Source organism: Rissa tridactyla, chromosome 2, assembly GCF_028500815.1.
Source record: "Rissa tridactyla isolate bRisTri1 chromosome 2, bRisTri1.patW.cur.20221130, whole genome shotgun sequence".
NCBI classification, from domain to species: Eukaryota; Metazoa; Chordata; class Aves; order Charadriiformes; family Laridae; genus Rissa; species Rissa tridactyla.
In genome coordinates, this window is record NC_071467.1 from 29,755,008 (window position 1) to 29,772,826 (window position 17,819).

General features: G+C 38.9%; 2 protein-coding genes across 4 annotated transcripts in view; one reads left to right on the forward strand and one right to left on the reverse strand.

Annotated features, from left to right (window-relative positions):
* The first annotated feature begins 63 nt into the window (after positions 1-63).
* On the forward strand, positions 64-14,852 carry RMDN1 (regulator of microtubule dynamics 1). The gene is made up of 10 exons (XM_054190866.1): positions 64-260; positions 765-876; positions 3,984-4,071; positions 5,807-5,966; positions 6,663-6,752; positions 7,394-7,449; positions 9,521-9,608; positions 11,257-11,287; positions 12,554-12,687; positions 14,702-14,852. The coding sequence occupies exons 1-10, from the start codon at positions 120-122 to the stop codon at positions 14,738-14,740; spliced, it is 939 nt and encodes a 312-aa protein (XP_054046841.1). The 5' UTR covers positions 64-119; the 3' UTR covers positions 14,741-14,852.
* A 113-nt stretch (positions 14,853-14,965) lies between these two features.
* WWP1 (WW domain containing E3 ubiquitin protein ligase 1) overlaps positions 14,966-17,819 on the reverse strand; it is a 60,268-nt gene continuing 57,414 nt past the window's right edge. For all 3 annotated transcript variants that reach the window (XM_054190855.1, XM_054190853.1, XM_054190856.1), the window contains one exon: positions 14,966-17,096. In XM_054190855.1, the coding sequence (XP_054046830.1) occupies positions 16,994-17,096 (103 nt within the window). In that variant the 3' untranslated portion in view covers positions 14,966-16,993. The remainder of the gene's footprint in view (positions 17,097-17,819) is intronic.

Below are 17,819 nucleotides of genomic sequence, written 5' to 3' on the forward strand. Positions count from 1 at the left end.
TTGTTTCCCCCTCTCGCCCGGGCAGGGTTGGGGGACGGACCGGTTCCTCCGCTGGCGGGGGCGGGGGGGTGGTGCTGGCGGCAGCGGCGCTCGGCGGGGGTGGCGGCCGCTCGGTGTGGATGGCGGCGGTCATGGCGGCGGCGTTGGTGCTGGCGCGGCCTTTACGCCGCGGCCCCGCCTGCCTGAGGAGGCCGCTCCGGCGGGAGGCGGGGGGCACCACGGGCGGCCCATGGGGCCGGGGCGTGCCCGGCGGCCGCGAGGTAGCGAAGTAGCCGGGTTGTGGCGTGGGGGTGGCGGGGGCGGCCGCTTCCACGCTCTTCTCCCGCCGCTCGGGGCCTGTCAGCCGGCGGGAGGGACGGAGGGAGGGAGGAGGAGCAGCCGTGGAGACTCCGGAGGTAGCGAAGGGCCGGTTTATTTTTGCAAATGCTGGAGTCCCTCTTCTCGTTTGAAAAACCGCGAGTTTGCTTTGGTTTTGTTTGGTTTTTCTTGCTTCTTACCTTGCGTTCGTTCCATATTTATGGTTTATTTTCAGTCTGGCGTTCTGTTCGTATTTTGAAACGTAATTCTGAGCCTCTGTTGAAAAAACTTAAAAAAGAAAATCCCCTCCTGCTGATGTGATGTGTTGGGTTTTTTTAGCTTTAAAAAGACTTTGTTCAAAATCTGAACTATAACTGGTGGTAGACATGAGAAAAACTTTTTGAATTCAGAGTGACAATGTTTATTAATGTTAATTAAGTGTTAATTAATCTTATGATCCCGTGCAGGTGCTTAGAAAAAACCTTCAGAGGGGGGTTGCGCTTTCAACAGGGTCCGTTTTGATTTATGAAGCTCACAAGCTGATTTCTGGCTTTGCTGAGGTTCATGCAAGCTTCAAAGGTAATATATTCTAATTTTGAAGTATGTAGGCTATTCTAATGCAAAGCTTAAAATTTTTAGTGCCGGAATTATATAGGAAAATGGTGTAACGTTTTTGATTTCCGCTATTAAGACTGCATGCAGTGTGTTTCCATGACAGGATGCTTTTGAATTGGTTCAGGGTAGCCTTGTAGCACTTTAACAAGTGATTCGTTCCAATGTCACTGAAAGCGTATCTAGTAGCTCATCTGGTCTAGGATATAACAGGTGCACAAGGTGTATGATGCCTAACTTGTTGCCCAGCCTTTAAATAACTCTTAACTGAGAAAGATACAGTTCAGTTAGGAACGCAGACCAAACCTTAATCAATTTCTAGAAATCTTAGTTCAGATTTTCTATATGAACACAGTGTGATTCCCATTTAATCTAGTCAAGCAACACTGAGATTGCTTTTCAGACAGAATTGAGAAATGTCTTGTATTTTTGTCACACTGAAAAAGGGGAAGGAGAGCCTTGCTTTACCTACCAGAAAAGAACAGAACAAGTGATAAAATGTCCTTTTCAAGATCCGAATAAAGATAGTCTTACTACCGGAAGAAAGGTAATAGTATCTTAAATGGGGATATTGGTGCAGCCTTTAAACTTGTCTGTCAAGTTCTAAATTAAGGGGTTTTGAGAGTAAGCCTAACAATGGAGAATGAGCTGAAATGTATGCTTACTGTATAGATTAGATAGTAGTCAGTTCAGATAACCTGTTTCTGTGTGTGTCAAAGAGAGGAACATCTTAGATGTTTATACTTAAATAAAAATTCAGACAATAGGCTTTTGAACAGATAAGGAACTGTTTTATCTGCTGTAATGGAAGGAGCTTCAGTGAATAGATTTACGATAGCTACTCAATACACAAGTAAGAAAATTTCCAATGACGAACATAAATCACACTACTTAGTTACCTCTGGGCTTTTTTAGTTACTCTTACTTGAATCTGGCATTTAGGTTGACAGGAATAGCAATGTTAGTGGGCTTTCTATGCAAGAGAAGTAGTAGATACAGTGAAAATAAGAGTAAAAAAGAAATATGTGAAAGATACTTTTAAAGAAATAGAAGTCTAATAATTTACGTAAAACATCTGTTGGGAAATGTGTTCAGAAGTTTGAGTTCTGAGCATTTAGTCATTGGATACGTTAGTAGTGTTCAGGGAGTCTCAACAAGCAAACACTGAAGATAATACTGAAGATGTACCATGAAGCTAATCTTTTGGACACTAAAATCCAAAGTCCGTGTAGACTGTTGTCTTATCTTATCTTTGAAATGGTTGACAGAAGGCATTTAGAGATGGCAGGGTTAAAAATTATCCAGAATGCTCTCCTGATTTTCAGTGGCTTATATTCTAGGATCTTTTTAAGCTGAAGAGGAGGCTTTTGTGTTTAGTAGCCTTCGATGTTTGTTTCTTCTATAAGTAAAACTGTGATGCTGTGAAACATGACTGCCATATTCAGTAGATAACTGGAAAAAAGGAAGCTAATAAACGTGATTAATTTCTATGAAAGACAGGGTAGAGCTTATGTTTTGACTTTGAATCACAGAATGGGTTGGGTTGGAAGGGACCTCAAAGATCATTTAGTTCCAACCCCCCAGCCATGGGCAGGGACACCTCCCACTAGACCAGGCTGCTCAAAGCCCCATCCAGCCTGGCCTTGAACACTTCCAGGGATGGGGCAGCCACAACCTCCCTGGGAAACTTGTTCCAGTGCCTCACCACCCTCACAGTAAAGAATTTGTTCCTGATATCCAATCTAAATCTACCCTTTTTCAGTTTGAGGCCATTACCCCGCGTCCTATCATTACACTCCCTGATAAGGAGTCCCTCCCCATCCTTCCTGTAGGCCCCCTTTAAGTATGGAAGGCGGCAGTAAGTTCTCCCTGGAGCCTTCTCTTCTCCAGGCTGAACAACCCCAACTCTCTCAGCCTGCCGAGTTTGATTGTGGACCCAGGAATAACACCAAAGACATGATAAGCATAGCCAAAAGTTCTGTAAGAAATTAGGCGAGGCTTTTGACTTAAAATGCAATTGTTTTCATGTTTTGAAGTTGGCATAAGAGGAAACTCAGTTTGTTGTTCTCCTGTACAGTTACATACCTCGGTAGAATTAACTACCTGCTTCCCTTTGGGTCTTTTTCCTCCTAATCCCATCTGTTCTCGTGCTAGATTTCTGTATTATATGGTGTTTGATATTTTCGTTCCTGGAATGCTGTTTTATGTGCTATATACATATTATATTTATTTATATATTATTATATTCAGCCAGTTGTGGAAATCATACTCCCCCATCTCTGTTGTGTTTTGAAGTATTTTTCTAGAAAAAGAATTAAAGTATCATAAGAACAATAGGTACTTAGTTCATAAAATTATACTCTAGAAAGCCAATTTTGATTTTCAAAATTATTTTTGCTTTTAGTATCGTGAACACGTAGAGGTTTCAGTAGATGAGCTTTATTTTTTTGGAGTCATGTTTATGTAAATCTTAAGGACTTCAGTCAGAAAACCTTTGAGCAATGTTTCGTTTTGGCTTGTTGAGTAAGATAATGGGACGCGCTCAATCTGCAGCCATATTCTGGTGAAACTGGAACCATATTGATAATGAAAAATGTATATTTTTTTTTTTATTTTTATTATTAGATTTAAATTCTGTACATATGCTAATGAAGGGTGTTTGTTACACTCAGATTCCTGCTGCACATGCCCTCCTGGTCATGTTTTTCATACTTTTTTTTTTTTCCTGCCGTTTTCACAAAGAAGGAAACAAATCACTTCTAGTAGTCTAATTCATTGAGAAAGATACTTTTGAATGTTAAATCCATTAAGTATCCAAAGCTCTGTTACTGAAAGCTATTTTGTAGGCGAATACTCAGCAGTGTTTCTCTTCCTAGATGTTCATTGTAAATGTAGCTTATCCAGTGCTGCTGTGCAGTGTAAGTTCTTTGGAATGATAGCCTAAAAAGAAAATACACCATTTGTTCTTGTGTTACAGCTAGGTTGTCTTGCTCTAAAATGTTTTCTTTATGCTATAATGTCCTAATTACATGTAATTTGTTCTTCTGTTTCCACAATTTTAATTCCTTCTTAAGTGGAAGAAGTTATAGAGCAAGCAGACTACCTGTACGGGAGCGGAGAAACTGAAAAGCTGTATCGGTTGCTGGTTCAGCATAAAAATAGGTACTTGGTTGCATTGAGACTTCTTTTCTGTGCTCTTCTGTATCAGTTTTTCAACTAATGTTCTTATTGTGGTATGCTGGAGAACCTTGCTTATTTAAGTAGGAAAGAAGGGCTCTTGATCTTTTTCCTCCTGATGGAAAAATGAATTAAGAAAGGACTGGTAGCTGTAGAAGATGAGGCTTAACTCAAGTTTTTCAGTCCTGCTGAGGAAGGGTTTTTGCTTGTTTGTTTTGTTACCCTAAGAATCCTTTAAAATATAATGCAAAAACTCATCATGTGTCTACACATTAGTAAATGATCAAAGTGCCTAGAATTCAAGTATTGAAAATTTTTGAGAGTCACTGCTGACCAGACGTTCTTTCTGTTCTCATTTGTCTGATGTTAGGGCTTGAGTCTTAACAAAAAAAAAGCTCCTTACTCATGTAGTTATGTCTTAACTGCACAAAACATTATTGATAAGCGAACTGGGACAAGGTGTTTAAGGAAAAAGCAGAAAACGCATTGCAAACTGAAGAGTCCATTCCTTTGGAGGAGACAAGGCACCTCACTCCTAGAACATTTCTGGAGGAAATAAACTGTTCAGTTGTTTTCAGTAGTTTTCTCCTTTTTTTTTTTTAATTTTTTTTTTCCTCTTCTCTGTCTTGTTCTTGCTAGGGCATAAGTGTAAAGCCTGGGAAGTTAAATGAAGGTCCTAGCCTGTAAGGGACACCATGTCATAAGCAAGGTGTAAGCTACTAAACAATACTAATTATTCTGTGAGGAGTAATGATTCCAGTAGCAGTACTTAACATTTTTGTGACTTGGCTGAAAAATGAGTCTGCTAGTTCTGTGTTACTGTGTTAATTAGAGCAGGACTGCTGTGCTGTGAGCAATGACTCAGTTTTACTCCGGATAAGAAAACTGGCTTTTATTGATGCTCTGAGTTTAGCAAGAACTCGTGTGTGCTTTTTAATATTTCAAGTTTCTGATAGTTTTGACTTCAGTATTACTGGTGGGGGGGAGGGGGAAGTTTTATAGCTAGAACCTCTGAAAGACTTTTTAAACTTAAATTTAATATTAAAGTCTCTATTAAAATAGTAAGCCAAAATTAAAATGGTAGTTAGCTATAAGTATTGTAAAGTGCAAGCAGTGTTTCAAAAAAGTATGTTAACAAAATAAAAAAAACTTAAAATCCCTCATCTTTGGCTGTTAACATACCACACACCATTTGATACAGTGATATAAATAAATACATAAATGTGCAGCTTTGTGTGATGGTAGTATGGCTAATCTATGTTTTTTTCACTGTTGCTCTAGGAAGAATTTCATTATCTAGGTACAATTATAGGGAAAAAGCTGCATAATATTTTAAACGTTCCTAGTAAACATTAGTATCAAATCAGTGGAATGCTGGAAAAAATACCGTCTAGCTAAGAACAAAGCAGACCTTGTTTTCCATTTGGTGTTTTGAGTACTGTTGGGTTTTTTAAATGTACGTAATTTGTGATAAAATAAAGTCCTTTCCTACAGATATGTTTGCTTCACAGACCAGAACGAAGGTATCATCAGAGAGTCTGTAATGGAGGGCTTTCATTTGTTGTTTGTTACCTTGGGGTTGTATATAGCATAGAATGACAGGTGATACGCTGTTTTCTTGTCACCCACTTCAGATACATATTGAAAGACTGGTTTAAGATCTTTGCTTGCTGTGTTTCCATTATTGCTTTAAAACATTAGTGTTTCTGTTCATAACTAGTGATGACGCAGAGTTGTTATGGCGGCTGGCGCGGGCATCACGAGATCTAGCTCAGCTTAGTAGTACTTCTGCAGAGGAGAAAAGACAACTGGCGTACGAAGCCCTTGAGTGCGCAAAAAAGGCGCTTGAAAAAAATGAATCAAACTTTGCAGCACACAAGGTGAGCCAAGCAAAATAACTTAACTGAAATCTTGTTCTTTGATTTCTGTCAGTAGAAACTGGAACAAATGTCATGCTGTTTCAGCAAACTTCAGCTAATTTCACTTTTCAGTTGAGAATGAGTGAGATCTCTAATTCTCCCTAACTTTTTTGAAAGATCAGAGTTCAGACTTCTGCAGCTAAATTTCCTCTATGCGGGAAACGGGAACTGGTTAAATGTGTGCAGGAGCATGGAAAGAGGTGACTGACCAGTTTGGTTACTGATTGTAATTGATTACTGATGTAGTCAGCTCATCCTTCTCTGATGTACCCTTAAAAATGTTGTAGTTGCCGCCCCCTGTTCAGCACGCTGTTTCTGTGCATAACAGGAGCTCTGTAGAGTTTCACTGGAAATACTTCAGGCTCTGGCTTCATTCTGCTCTTTTTTTTTTGTGCTGCTTCTCTTACATGCAGAAGAGTAACAAAGTATAGTCAGTTGTGTTGGGCATCTTGGATAAGGAGGGGACGTTGATTCCGTTATGTGTGCAGACCTGCAGGTTGCTCTGATGCTGCCTGAGCTGTTCATAACAAATATTTCTTGGTTGTTGTTAGTGGTGGTGGAGGCAGCTGTTCTGTGTTGTTTGTTTTTTTTAAAAAATGTACTGTCAATAGCTATAGCACTGTATTAAATATTTTATTTTTGTTCTTTGAATTACAGTGGTATGGAATTTGCCTCAGTGATGTTGGAGATTTTGAAGGAATCAAGACTAAAATTGGAAATGCCGTTGTTATCAAAGAGCACTTTCAGGTAATGTAAACTTTTTTTGCGTACGACAGCATTAATGTGTCCAGTATGTCGATTGTGTGACAGTTGTGGACTGGTTTTTGGTGAACATTTGCAAGTGTACTTCTGTTCAAATCTGGTGACACTGGGTTTTGGGTTATTGTGACGGTCCTGAATGCCCCAGCAACAAGGAGTACAAATTATCTCCTGCAGTAAACTAAGTTCCTATAGAAGAGAGTCTTCAAATAGCTGAAGTGTTTCTGAAACCTCTTAGAACTAGATAAAATTGAGAAATGGATGTGTGTCCATCCTTTTACCTGTGGCTTGTGTATCAGTAAAGAACAAATACTGGAGAAGATAAAGACTACTGATTTTATATCACCACCAGAAATTATATCAAAATCTGAACACGCCAAGTCGCATGCGAAACTCGTAATGATCTACTAAACAGAAGTGCTTAGAAATCTGTCAGTGTCTTTAGTTTTTTGGAGGTGAGCCAATTTAGCTGTGCACTGAATAAATACCGTATCGCCTTGAAATTATACACACTGTTAATCTGGTTTAATTAACAGTAGGATAACAAGTCTATTTTTTTAATGTATTTTAATCCAAATATGGCAAAACAACTTTTTACATCTTGTGTTTTTGTCTTTCCCCCCCACTAGAGAGCCGTTGAACTGAATCCAAAAGATGCTACAACAATTCATCTTATAGGCATATGGTAAGGTCTGTTTTGAAAACAAAAGAACTTAGCGTGTAGCAAAGGAAAATGCCAGAATATAAAATGTCTTGTATGAATTCCAGAAATGCTTGGAATAATTCAGTGTTTAGTAATTAGTTGATGCAAACATTGAAACCTGTTGAACAGATGTAGGACATCATGCCTTGAAAAAGAAAAGTCTGGCTTTTTAATTCTTACGCAGTTCAAAAAGATGAAAAATAACTGTTCGGTCAATTTATTTGTTTTACTGTATGGAGCTATTAAAAACTCACTTTGCAGATGTAAGTATGTTTCCATAGCAGACATCAGAGATCGTGAGTACTACTCATTTTGTTCTGCTGGTGTGAATGGAGACAAAACTCAACGCTGAATTTACATTGAATTTCAGTGATGGCTGCAGCGTCATACAATCTGTATATAGTGAAAAGCTATCAAAAGTGAGATGTGTTCCTAAAATACTTCCATTATTATCTGTGATGGTACTGTATTTTAAAAGTTATATTTAAGTGAGGGCAGCTTATAAATGCAAAAATCTCTGAAGCTAAATTTACTGCTCAGTGAAATTGGTACTAAGAATTACTGTTACAGAGCAAGCAAAGGGACTGGAAATAAAACTTTCCATACTAACCAGGGCATTCTGTGGAAGCGGTGAGGTTGAAAGCAGTATCTTTTATGTGTTAGTGAGAGACTCCAGACCACATTTCTGGTTATTTGTCTGAAAGAGACTGAAGCTGCTGTAATGTTTTACAGGAAATCTCTACTGTAAGATTGAGAGATTGAAAATAAATAAAGCCAATGTTTCGTATCTTAAAAACTAAAAACCACAGCCACCTCCTCTATGTTTTTTTTCCTGGACTCTTGAGTATCAAAGTAAACTGCAATCTGCTGCTCCAGAGTTGGATTTTTTTATTAGTTTACAAACTTAATTCATTTTTCCAGCATCCACCTCTCATTCCCACATGACCTAACCATTGCAACAGTCCAGATTTTTAAACAGAAGCAAATGCTACTACCTGAATGAGCTGTAAGGTCAGTTTTGAGATAGGAAGCCTGCTCTGGAAAGTACTTAAGACATTGTTCCTAGGGAAAAATTAGAAAATATGATCAGAAATGTGAGACCATTATTGCTTTTGGCACTAAAATATCCCCGTATTGTATATTTAAATGTACTCATTATTGAATCCCAGAGTGTCTTCATCTGAAACTGGGATTTGCTATCAGCCAGTTCTTCAGTATTTTTCTCTTTTCTCTTTCTGGTCTATCCTGGATTGAACCTCTTTTATTGGCATTTCTCATAAGGCACATCTGATGGCAGAATTTCAACTCAGACTGTGTATTCCATGCCTTGTCCCCCTCTCCTCTGAACACTTCCATATTTGCATTTCTTAATTTCTCACCTCCTCTAGAGTGCTCTGTTTTTATACTCATTGTGGGAGGGTGCTAAAGTGAATAGTGTTATTTAATGTTTACACCTGGAATATTCTACGTGTTTGAAATACTTAACAAATCCTTTCAGCATCTCCAAGTGACTCATTACCTTTGTTATTCAGTAAATAGGAAAACAGCCTAGAACGGCCCAGCCTAGAACACCCGTAGGTTGATTCTTGGGTTTATTTTCATTCTTACAGATCAGAGTCTTTCAGGAACGTACTGCAGATCTGCTTTATATTAATTGAGAAAAACAAGGTAATGTTGAGGCACGGCAATGGCGTTACTCAGTTGTGCCCTGTTTTTGCAAATATATTAGAAGAATATCAAATAACATAAATCGTTAAAATCATTCAAGCTCAACAGCTGTCACACGGTTAATAAATGTCTCCAGTTTTGTGTAATGCAATAGCAGTTCCCCGTAAAAGACACACCAAAACTTCTTTAGCAGAGCTATGCAGCAACTTCAGACGTCTTGCTATTTTGTTGTACAGTTGTAAGAATTTGCTTACAGAGCTTGCAGCGTGGCTGGAGTTGTTCTGACTCTTGGAAACAACAGTTATGAAGTCCAAGACATGAGAATGTTATTCGAAAACAAGAGAAAAATGTGAACGGTATACACAAATGTTCCCTTTTGCTCCAGGTGTTACTCCTTTGCTGAAATGCCATGGTACCAAAGAAAAATAGCTGCGACGCTATTTGCCACACCACCAACCTCCACATTTCAAGAGGTACAATATGAAAATGTTTCGCAGATTATTATTCTCCCCACAAAGCTGCTGATACGCTTTTACTAATTTTCCTGACAAAGCTGACCTCTGCTTATGGAATAACCGTGGACTTGTGAGTTTACAACTGTCATTAATAAAATGAGAATATAACAGGAGAGTGAGGGATATCTAAAACTATAAAGGTCTTTAATTTTTTTCAGCTGTGGCACATAAGAATAGTGAAAATTAGTTCATGTAGTTTGTGCAGCAGGAGATAACAAGCTATATGTAACTTAGTTTGTATTTACTATTGTGATCTATTGCAGATAATTGTACTAGTTCTAGTGCTGACCGTTTACGTGGTGGTGTTATACCATGTACTTATTTGTTAGAACTATTAGAATTTTCCCCTTTTTATTAAATGCAAAAAGTAACAGCTTGTTCTGTTGCTTACCACTAACAAATACCTTCTGATCCCCTAGCTACATATGGTGTGACTTATTTCTTTTTTCAGTTGAAAGTATTTTGGTCATCTTTGCTATGAAAATTCCTGCTGTCCTACACCCTAAAACGTGTTGTCCAGACATTTATCTTCTAGGCTGTCTGACGCATGCAGCGTGCATCTTATTTAAACACTTGTACATACATAGAAACTTGAAAATTCAATTGGTAATAGGAAAGTTTGCTGCAGCTGTTACTATCTTTGTTTAGATCAAGCAATGACTGTCCCACAATGTTTTGTTCTTTTAAGGCGAGGGGGGGCAGGAGTCACTCGAAAGTAATTGCAGAAGGGCGCTTGCTGTTACACAGAAAGCAATTTAAGCTCGGATTGAAAAAGAAAACTTTTTTAATGGAATGTCAAGCTTGTAAGTTTTGCTGAAGAGCACTCTCGGAAGAATACAAAGTGTCAGCCAGGATCTCGAATGCTGCAGAATCTTGCCAGTCCCAGCATCGAGTTCTGTAGCACTTAAAGTGGCTGAAGAAAGCAAACTTGGCCCAGAACCTGTAGTTGAGCCATACTGGCAAGACTTCTGCAGTTACAGTTTTAGTACAAAATCAGTTTTGTAGATCTGTCCACACTTTAAGTTCTCTGACAGTATTTTCCCTCCAGCTAGTAACATCAGGAAGAGGAAGGAATGGACTGAAATTTCTGATGTGCAAGACGGGGGAAACTAGATGAAAAATGTGTGTGTATTTAATGAATGTCTGTTCTCATGTTAGAGGATACCAACTGGTGCTCTGTAGGAGTTAGTTCTCCCTGAAGTATTTCTCAACATTAATGGCCTGAATAATAAGATTTGTTTCATCTATTAAATTTATACATGAGAACAGGCCAGAGGATACAGAGATATGCTGGATCGTAGAAATAAAATTCAAAATGATCTTGACAAGTTGAAGGCTGGAAAAACACGATCCAATTTGCTAGGACAAATATGAGGTACTGTACTTCTGGAGGAAGTGAAGGGAATAGTTGGATAAGTACTAGTTCTGTTGAGAAGATGTCAAATCTGAAATACATTGAAGGAGAACCGTCAGTAGCATGCTGAATTAATAAAAATAAGACAGGAAGTCCTTCTTCAGTTATGTTAAGCACACGTGTAAGGCTTTAGTTTGACTACTGTGTTCAGTTTGTTCTCCATTTTAAAGAAGACAACCTTATCTTTTGCAGGCTCTTCGTTACTTCCACATGGCAGAGGAAGGTAATACTTCTAGCTTTTCTGGACTGAATAATATCTTTTATGGATGATGACTTGCAATAAACCGCTAGCTTTTGGTACTATCTTAATAGCGTATGATCTGCTGATGACCATAACAGCCTGCTGTGCTAGGCAACACGCTAGACTGTTAGATTGGAATGTTTCATCAGAGAGGCTCAGCGTTACGCGCTTACTATCATCAGTTGGACTATAACATGAGGGTTTTTTTCAGAATAAGTATTAAAGTGAAATTCGTGCCTTCATTAGTAACAAAGTACTCTTCCCCAAGGCATTCGACTGGAATGCAGGGAGAAGAAGCAAGCAAAAAAAGAGAATTTTATGTCACTTTTTCTAAATTTTCTTAAAGTTAAAAGCCCTCTGTATTCTAAATAGAAAACAGAGAAAGCACACTTTTTTCTTATTTCAGAAGCCATTTGGATGAAAGTGCCAATCTAACTGGCAGTAAAACTGTCCACATATAGAAGAAAATATGGACCTATTATTTCTTGAAGAGTGAAACCATAAGCAAAACTGAGTAGCCGAAAGATAAAGGAAGACAGTGTTCTATGGAAGACTTGTATATAGTTATATCAGTGAAGTTTAAAGGAAAAGTTCATTGTGTATCTTTCCCCTGGGTGTCAAGTAATGCAGCTGTGAACTGGAACAGTGGATTTAATCTCAAAATTTGCTTCCCAAACGCCTCCGTATGTTCTGAATCCTGACCTTAGGTCCAGCAGCAGAGAGAGCCTGTGCTATAAATATGAACAGTAGGCACCACTAGTCTTTAGTAATGATTGATTGCCAAAGCATGCTTTGTAAAAGCAACTTCTTAAATCTCTCCCTAAAAAAAAGTTAAATGTGCGTACAGTCAGTTGCAGGTTTTCTTCCTGTGCAGCAAAAGCTAAGCTAATACCTGTATGTGCGTGGTCTGAAGCTAGGAAATGTGCCCTCTGTTTCTTTGCCTGTACGTGCTCAGCTGATTACGTTGCCTGTTGCACCTGCTAGGTCCTGAAAAGCAGGAAATCTGCAAAGCAGATTTGTGAGGAATCTAGTTTTCATTTAATATATTAACTAACAAGCTGCTAGCTAACGTAACTGTATGAAACGGAAAGCTAGCAAGTAAAAGATTTATATTGGCTTCCTTCTGATCCAAAGGCAAAATACTATTCATCTTTTCCAAAATAAGTATTTAAAGGAGCGATACTGTATCATGGCTTTGATAGTACACTGCTTCTTCTCATTTAAAGCTTTTCTCCTGTGTCTGTACAGCTGACCCAAATTTCTACAGCAAAAATTTACTCTATTTGGGGAAGACGTACTTGAAGCTAAACAATAAAAAGATGGCTCTTCTGTGGTTAAGCAAAGCGAAGGAGTATCCTGCACATACAGAAGAGGACAAACAGGTAGGAAGTTAAGAACTGTAATAGTACAGTTATATACTGTAACCGACACGAGTGACATTGTGGCAGTGGAATGTTTTATAAAGTTAACTCAAGAGTACGCTGTAGTTCGGCACTCCTATTCCAGGATCGCATCCAGACACCAAAAAATTCAAGTATACTGGTAACAGCCTTGGAACACAATGGTTGGAAATACTTTATTTTTGGTAAAGAACTGTTATGCTTTCTTCTTCGTGATGTTTTTGTAGTGCTAACAACCACCCACCCTTAACTGTCTTGAACTAAGGCAGATGCCCGAGTTCACCTATGTCTATTTGAGCACGGATTCACTTTTCATATGCCTAAAACTGGGAAGGTAGAAGTCATATTTTGGAAAAGCTAAGAACCACATGAACAGGAGGAAGAAAAAAAGCATGGAAGTATCCAAAACTTGCTAGATCCGTAAAACTTAACATTGCAGTCCTTTCCAGGCCCCTAGGGAGAGGTTTGGACTAGCCAAATTGAGACAAATGGAAGTAACGTGTCTTTGACAGCAAATCTCCAATGGTAGGTGAGATGAGGTACTTAATTACCCTTTGGAACTGCTCAGAGGGATCCCGGTTTGGATGGCATCTGCTTTGAGTAATTCCAGGAGGGGTGATCCATGAGGCTTGTTCAGATCTAATACTGTGTTCAGTGTAAACCACAGCAATTGCTGTTATCTTTCATAAACAACCCCATTAGCATCATGACTAACAAAGCCTGATTTCCAATTGATTTTTCTTATGGTTATTGATTTTTCTTATGGTTGATTGCCCTCTAATTCATTTAGCATTAAGCTGCAGTGTGAGATGCTTTAACTGTTGGAGAAAACATCCAAATGTGTTGTGACATTCTGGATGTCCTAATGGTAAGAAATACTTTGGTAGGATTTTGCACTTTACACCTCAGCAAAAACACTACTGAGGTTTCCCACTGTAGATCCTCTAGTAAGGCTCAAACTGTTTCTCCCCAGAGTGAGCTCCCTCAGTAACATCTTCCAGTAGAAATATGAGTAAGGGTTCCATTCCTCCTGGGCTTTGCAAAATGTTTAGGAATTTAACAGCCTGAAGGAGTAATGGTCTCAGGTATGTATGAAATTGGTCAATTCTTCTGACAGTTACTAGTAGTTGGAGGCACATGTGAAACGAGACAAAAGCTTGCCTTTCTTTAGAAACCACGCAAAAGGAGTTGGCAGTGATTTCTGTGCAGTAGCCAAGTTGTTAAACCGCTTGCCTGCTGCAGCAGCGCGTGGCCCCCTGGAGGGTGCAGAGCTGCTGAGCCGAGGGGCAGTATTCGCTCAGTTCTCTGCGTGAACGTGTAAAATGCAAATTCATTGGGAACTGGACTTGGTAGTCCAGTAAGAAGGAATCTGACCTGTGCAAAGAAATTGGAATTCTTGTGTCTGCATTTGGCAGAGGTTGGCATTAGGAGGTTTTCTGAACGTTTTTTACCCCCTGGTATCTGCAGTACCTGGCTTACATTGCGCTGCTTGCTCTGTCAGGACCAGAAGTTTGTTGGTTGGGTTTGTTTTTTGTTTGTTTTTTAATACAGGTGTTAGATCATCATATTCAAATTTTATTAGATTTTACCCAGAATCCCTAGGCAAAGAGAGTCTCACTCAGAAACAATCTTCTCACACTTCCTTAGTCTCCAGAGTTTTGAAAACTCTGGGTTGGTTGGTTACGGTCAGGAATAGGACAATGTACTACGTGCTGCTATTGCGCTACAGCAAATCAAGAGCTAATCATCTGTATTCAACCCAAATAAACTTACTATATATAGTAAGTGAATTACACTGAAGGCACTGGCTTACGTGGTTTTATTCTCACTTGTGTTTCAAGTGTTGAGCATCGTGAACTACAGGAAGAGAACTGACTTGTTTTAGGAGGGTTCTGAATTTACAGAACTGTGGTGAAACGTTTGTGTGTTTGCATGGTAAGTTCTGCTAGAAAAGCCTGTAACTACCCAGCGTCCTTATTATCTTTATTTCTTTCAGGTACAGAAAGAAGCTTTGGAGCTGCTTAATTCTATATAATAGGAAACAAGATAATGGGAATTCAGTGCCTCAGGACTGAGCAGCATAGGAAAAGGCCCCAAATACTACTTTGGTTTCTTGAAGCTGTTAATAAAAGTAAAGCCTAAACCCACTCTCTCCATCTTGTTTCAATTAAACTGCCACCTAGAAGATCTGTTTCATTATGTGAGCCTGTCTCTTGATTTACATGGGAATAAAGGACTTACGTGGACAAGCAGAGTATAGATTGGAGGGGAAAGGCTGGGATTTGCCTGGGTTGCACAGGTTTTTTAATTAAGTTTTTTTTCACTGTTCAGCTACAAGTTATGTATGAGGAATAATAAGAAACATGACTAGCATAACTTGAAAGGAAGGAGGTACAGGGCCATGACATAACTATAAACGTGCAATTTTTTCTACAGTGTTCTCCTTCTGTGGGGTTCAGCGGCCTTCAAGAGTAATAGATATTCACGCTAGTGTTTGACTTTTTGCAAAAAGTGCTGTGGTTTAAGAAGAGTGAAGCAGGGAACATTTGAAAAAAAAAAAAAAAGCCTTTTATGGCTGATATCAACATATGTGGTGAGCAGCTTTCTGTGAAATAGGAATACTTATTTGCACAGTGAGAGGCTGGGGATTCCAAGGACTTAGTGGCCGCACAATGTTTGCAGGACACGCGCACTCCTTCCCCTAGGCTCTGATGAGGGGAGGAATGCATACTCCCAGGTCATTAGAAGGGGCTTCTGTTTGTAGAGATAAAGTAAAGCTTCCTTCTTGTTCTTGCTACTATTTTAAGCAGAAACTTTCCCCAGAAAAATAAATTAACCCAAATTAGATATCCAGCATAGAAAATATTTATAGACTTTCCAAACAACATGTTCTGATTACCCAAGAGAAAAAGAGGACCGCATAATGAAAAAATGGTAGGCAATCAAATAGGCAGGCTATTGCCAGTAGGAAGTCTAACAATCTGGAACAAATTGACTATAAATACCTAGTGTTTGTTTTAATAGAAGAGGATACTGCAGTCCATAGGAGGAAGATGAATGGCTTAGACTAACAAACCAAGCCTGTGCCAAGTAGTAAAAATCCACGGCTGAGAGACAAGCTAGAGCTTTACTTCTAGCCCCGGGTCACAAAACTAGTTAAAAGATGGTTTTCTGCACTATGATAAAGTAATTCCTATTTTTCTATTAGTAGAGCGACAGAATTAAGTCTTTGACATGCGACAGTCCCGGGGTGGATGACATGTAGTGTTTCAAAGCCATTCTTTGAATTTCCTGCGTTCGTACACTACAAAAACATCTGCCACGCACAAAAGTGCTTCTAGTAGCTTTGTGGCAGAGGCACCTGACTTCTGTGCCTCTGCTGCTGCAGAGAGCAGCGGCTGCACAAAGAGGAAGGCTCTCCAGGTACCAAGTGAAGGTTGCTGAGTGTTTAGAGCAGAGCAGCCGAGTTGTTTGTGGGAAGAAAGGACCCATGAACTACGCACACAGTTGCTCCTTCAAGTCGTGTTACCTCCCTGGTTCCCCCATCTCATCTCCAGGCTTCGCTGCCTTCCCTCTCTTTGCTCGCTTCTCTCCCCTCCAGCATGGCAGAATTATGGGGAATGCAAAGAGGAAAAGAAATAGCTACACGGCCGTACTGAAATTCCCAGAAAGCCCAAGTTAACTGTAAGCACACACGCACAACTATACAAATCGTGGTGGGTTTTTCTCCTCTGAAGATCTATGCTTTCAGTCAGTCCTTTGAAACCAATTAATAGCTCATATACGTATACAGAAGGCCACTGGGTTTGGTTTTTTCCTTCCTTACTAACCCTTACCCACAGGAAAAACTATGGGGGTTATGAGACAGCTAAAATTATCAAAACAATAAAGCAACTACATTCTCGTGATGTGCTGTCTTTTTTATTATTTTTTTTTTTTCCACTTACTCACAGGTTCACAAAATTCAGCAGTTGGTAGTGGTTGACCAAGTCATTCATTAGTGCAAATTCACGAAGTTCAATTCTATGACATTTAGCCCTCTTAATTGTGTAAACCACACACACTTCTGTTGCCCGGCCTTTGACATTTGGCTTTGGGGTTTGGTTCTTGTTGTTTGGTTTTTTTTAAAGCTTCCTCCATTCTAACCAGCGTTAAGTCATAATTTAAGTGGATTTGCACTTGAAATTAATTTAATGCTATGTTTATGAAAATGGTTTTGCAGAAGATATTTGGTGTAGTATGAAAAACTCTCAAAGTGGTGGAAATTTTTGAAACTCTTACAGAAAGTTCACGTAAGAGAAGAGTCTTCTGAGCCCCTTGCGCTCCTGCTGTTCCCAAAGCTGCGGCAGGTTACCAGCTCCACAGAAAGCTCTGCATGTCGAACACAAAGCCTCGAGAGAATACAATATGTAGAAAAATAAAATTTTGGCAGAATTCCGTTGCTGTATTGGAAAGATACATGAACAGATAGAGCTACTTCTTTCTGCGTGTACACTTTTAACAGTGCAATACGATATGTTACAGAAGTGCTTTTAATCATACTCTAGGAAATCATTTTCATGTGTGTACAAAATTCTGTATAAGTCAAATGTAATGGAATTTACAGCTAATATTTAAAGCATAATACAAATGGTAATTTTAAACATGTTTTGACTCTATAATAAGGAAGCGTGGTTTGCTAAAAGTAGCATTAAACATAATTCACATGAATAAGATGTTAAATTTTAAAAAAAATTTAACACACATCTTTGCAGTTCAGCAAATGCCCTCAATGCCAATAAAACTAATTTTAAAATGGCTTTATACTATTGTGCACTTGGGACAAACTTGACCTACCCAAAAGAATGACAGGTTTTAGAGATACTCAATTCAGATACATCTGAATTTCTGTAAGAACTTAAGAGGAATGAGAGTATTTAATACTTTAGAATATTTTTATGTGTGCAGAGCTTATATAACTTCAATTTTATTTGGGTTTACTGGATCCAATAACTGAAACTGAACATGAACACAGAAAGCAGCAAAGTTCGCATTAGCTTTTGTATACCCTTATAGCTCAGTTTACATTAATATACTCTCTAAAGTTGTAAAAAGGACATCGCAGACTGAAAAGG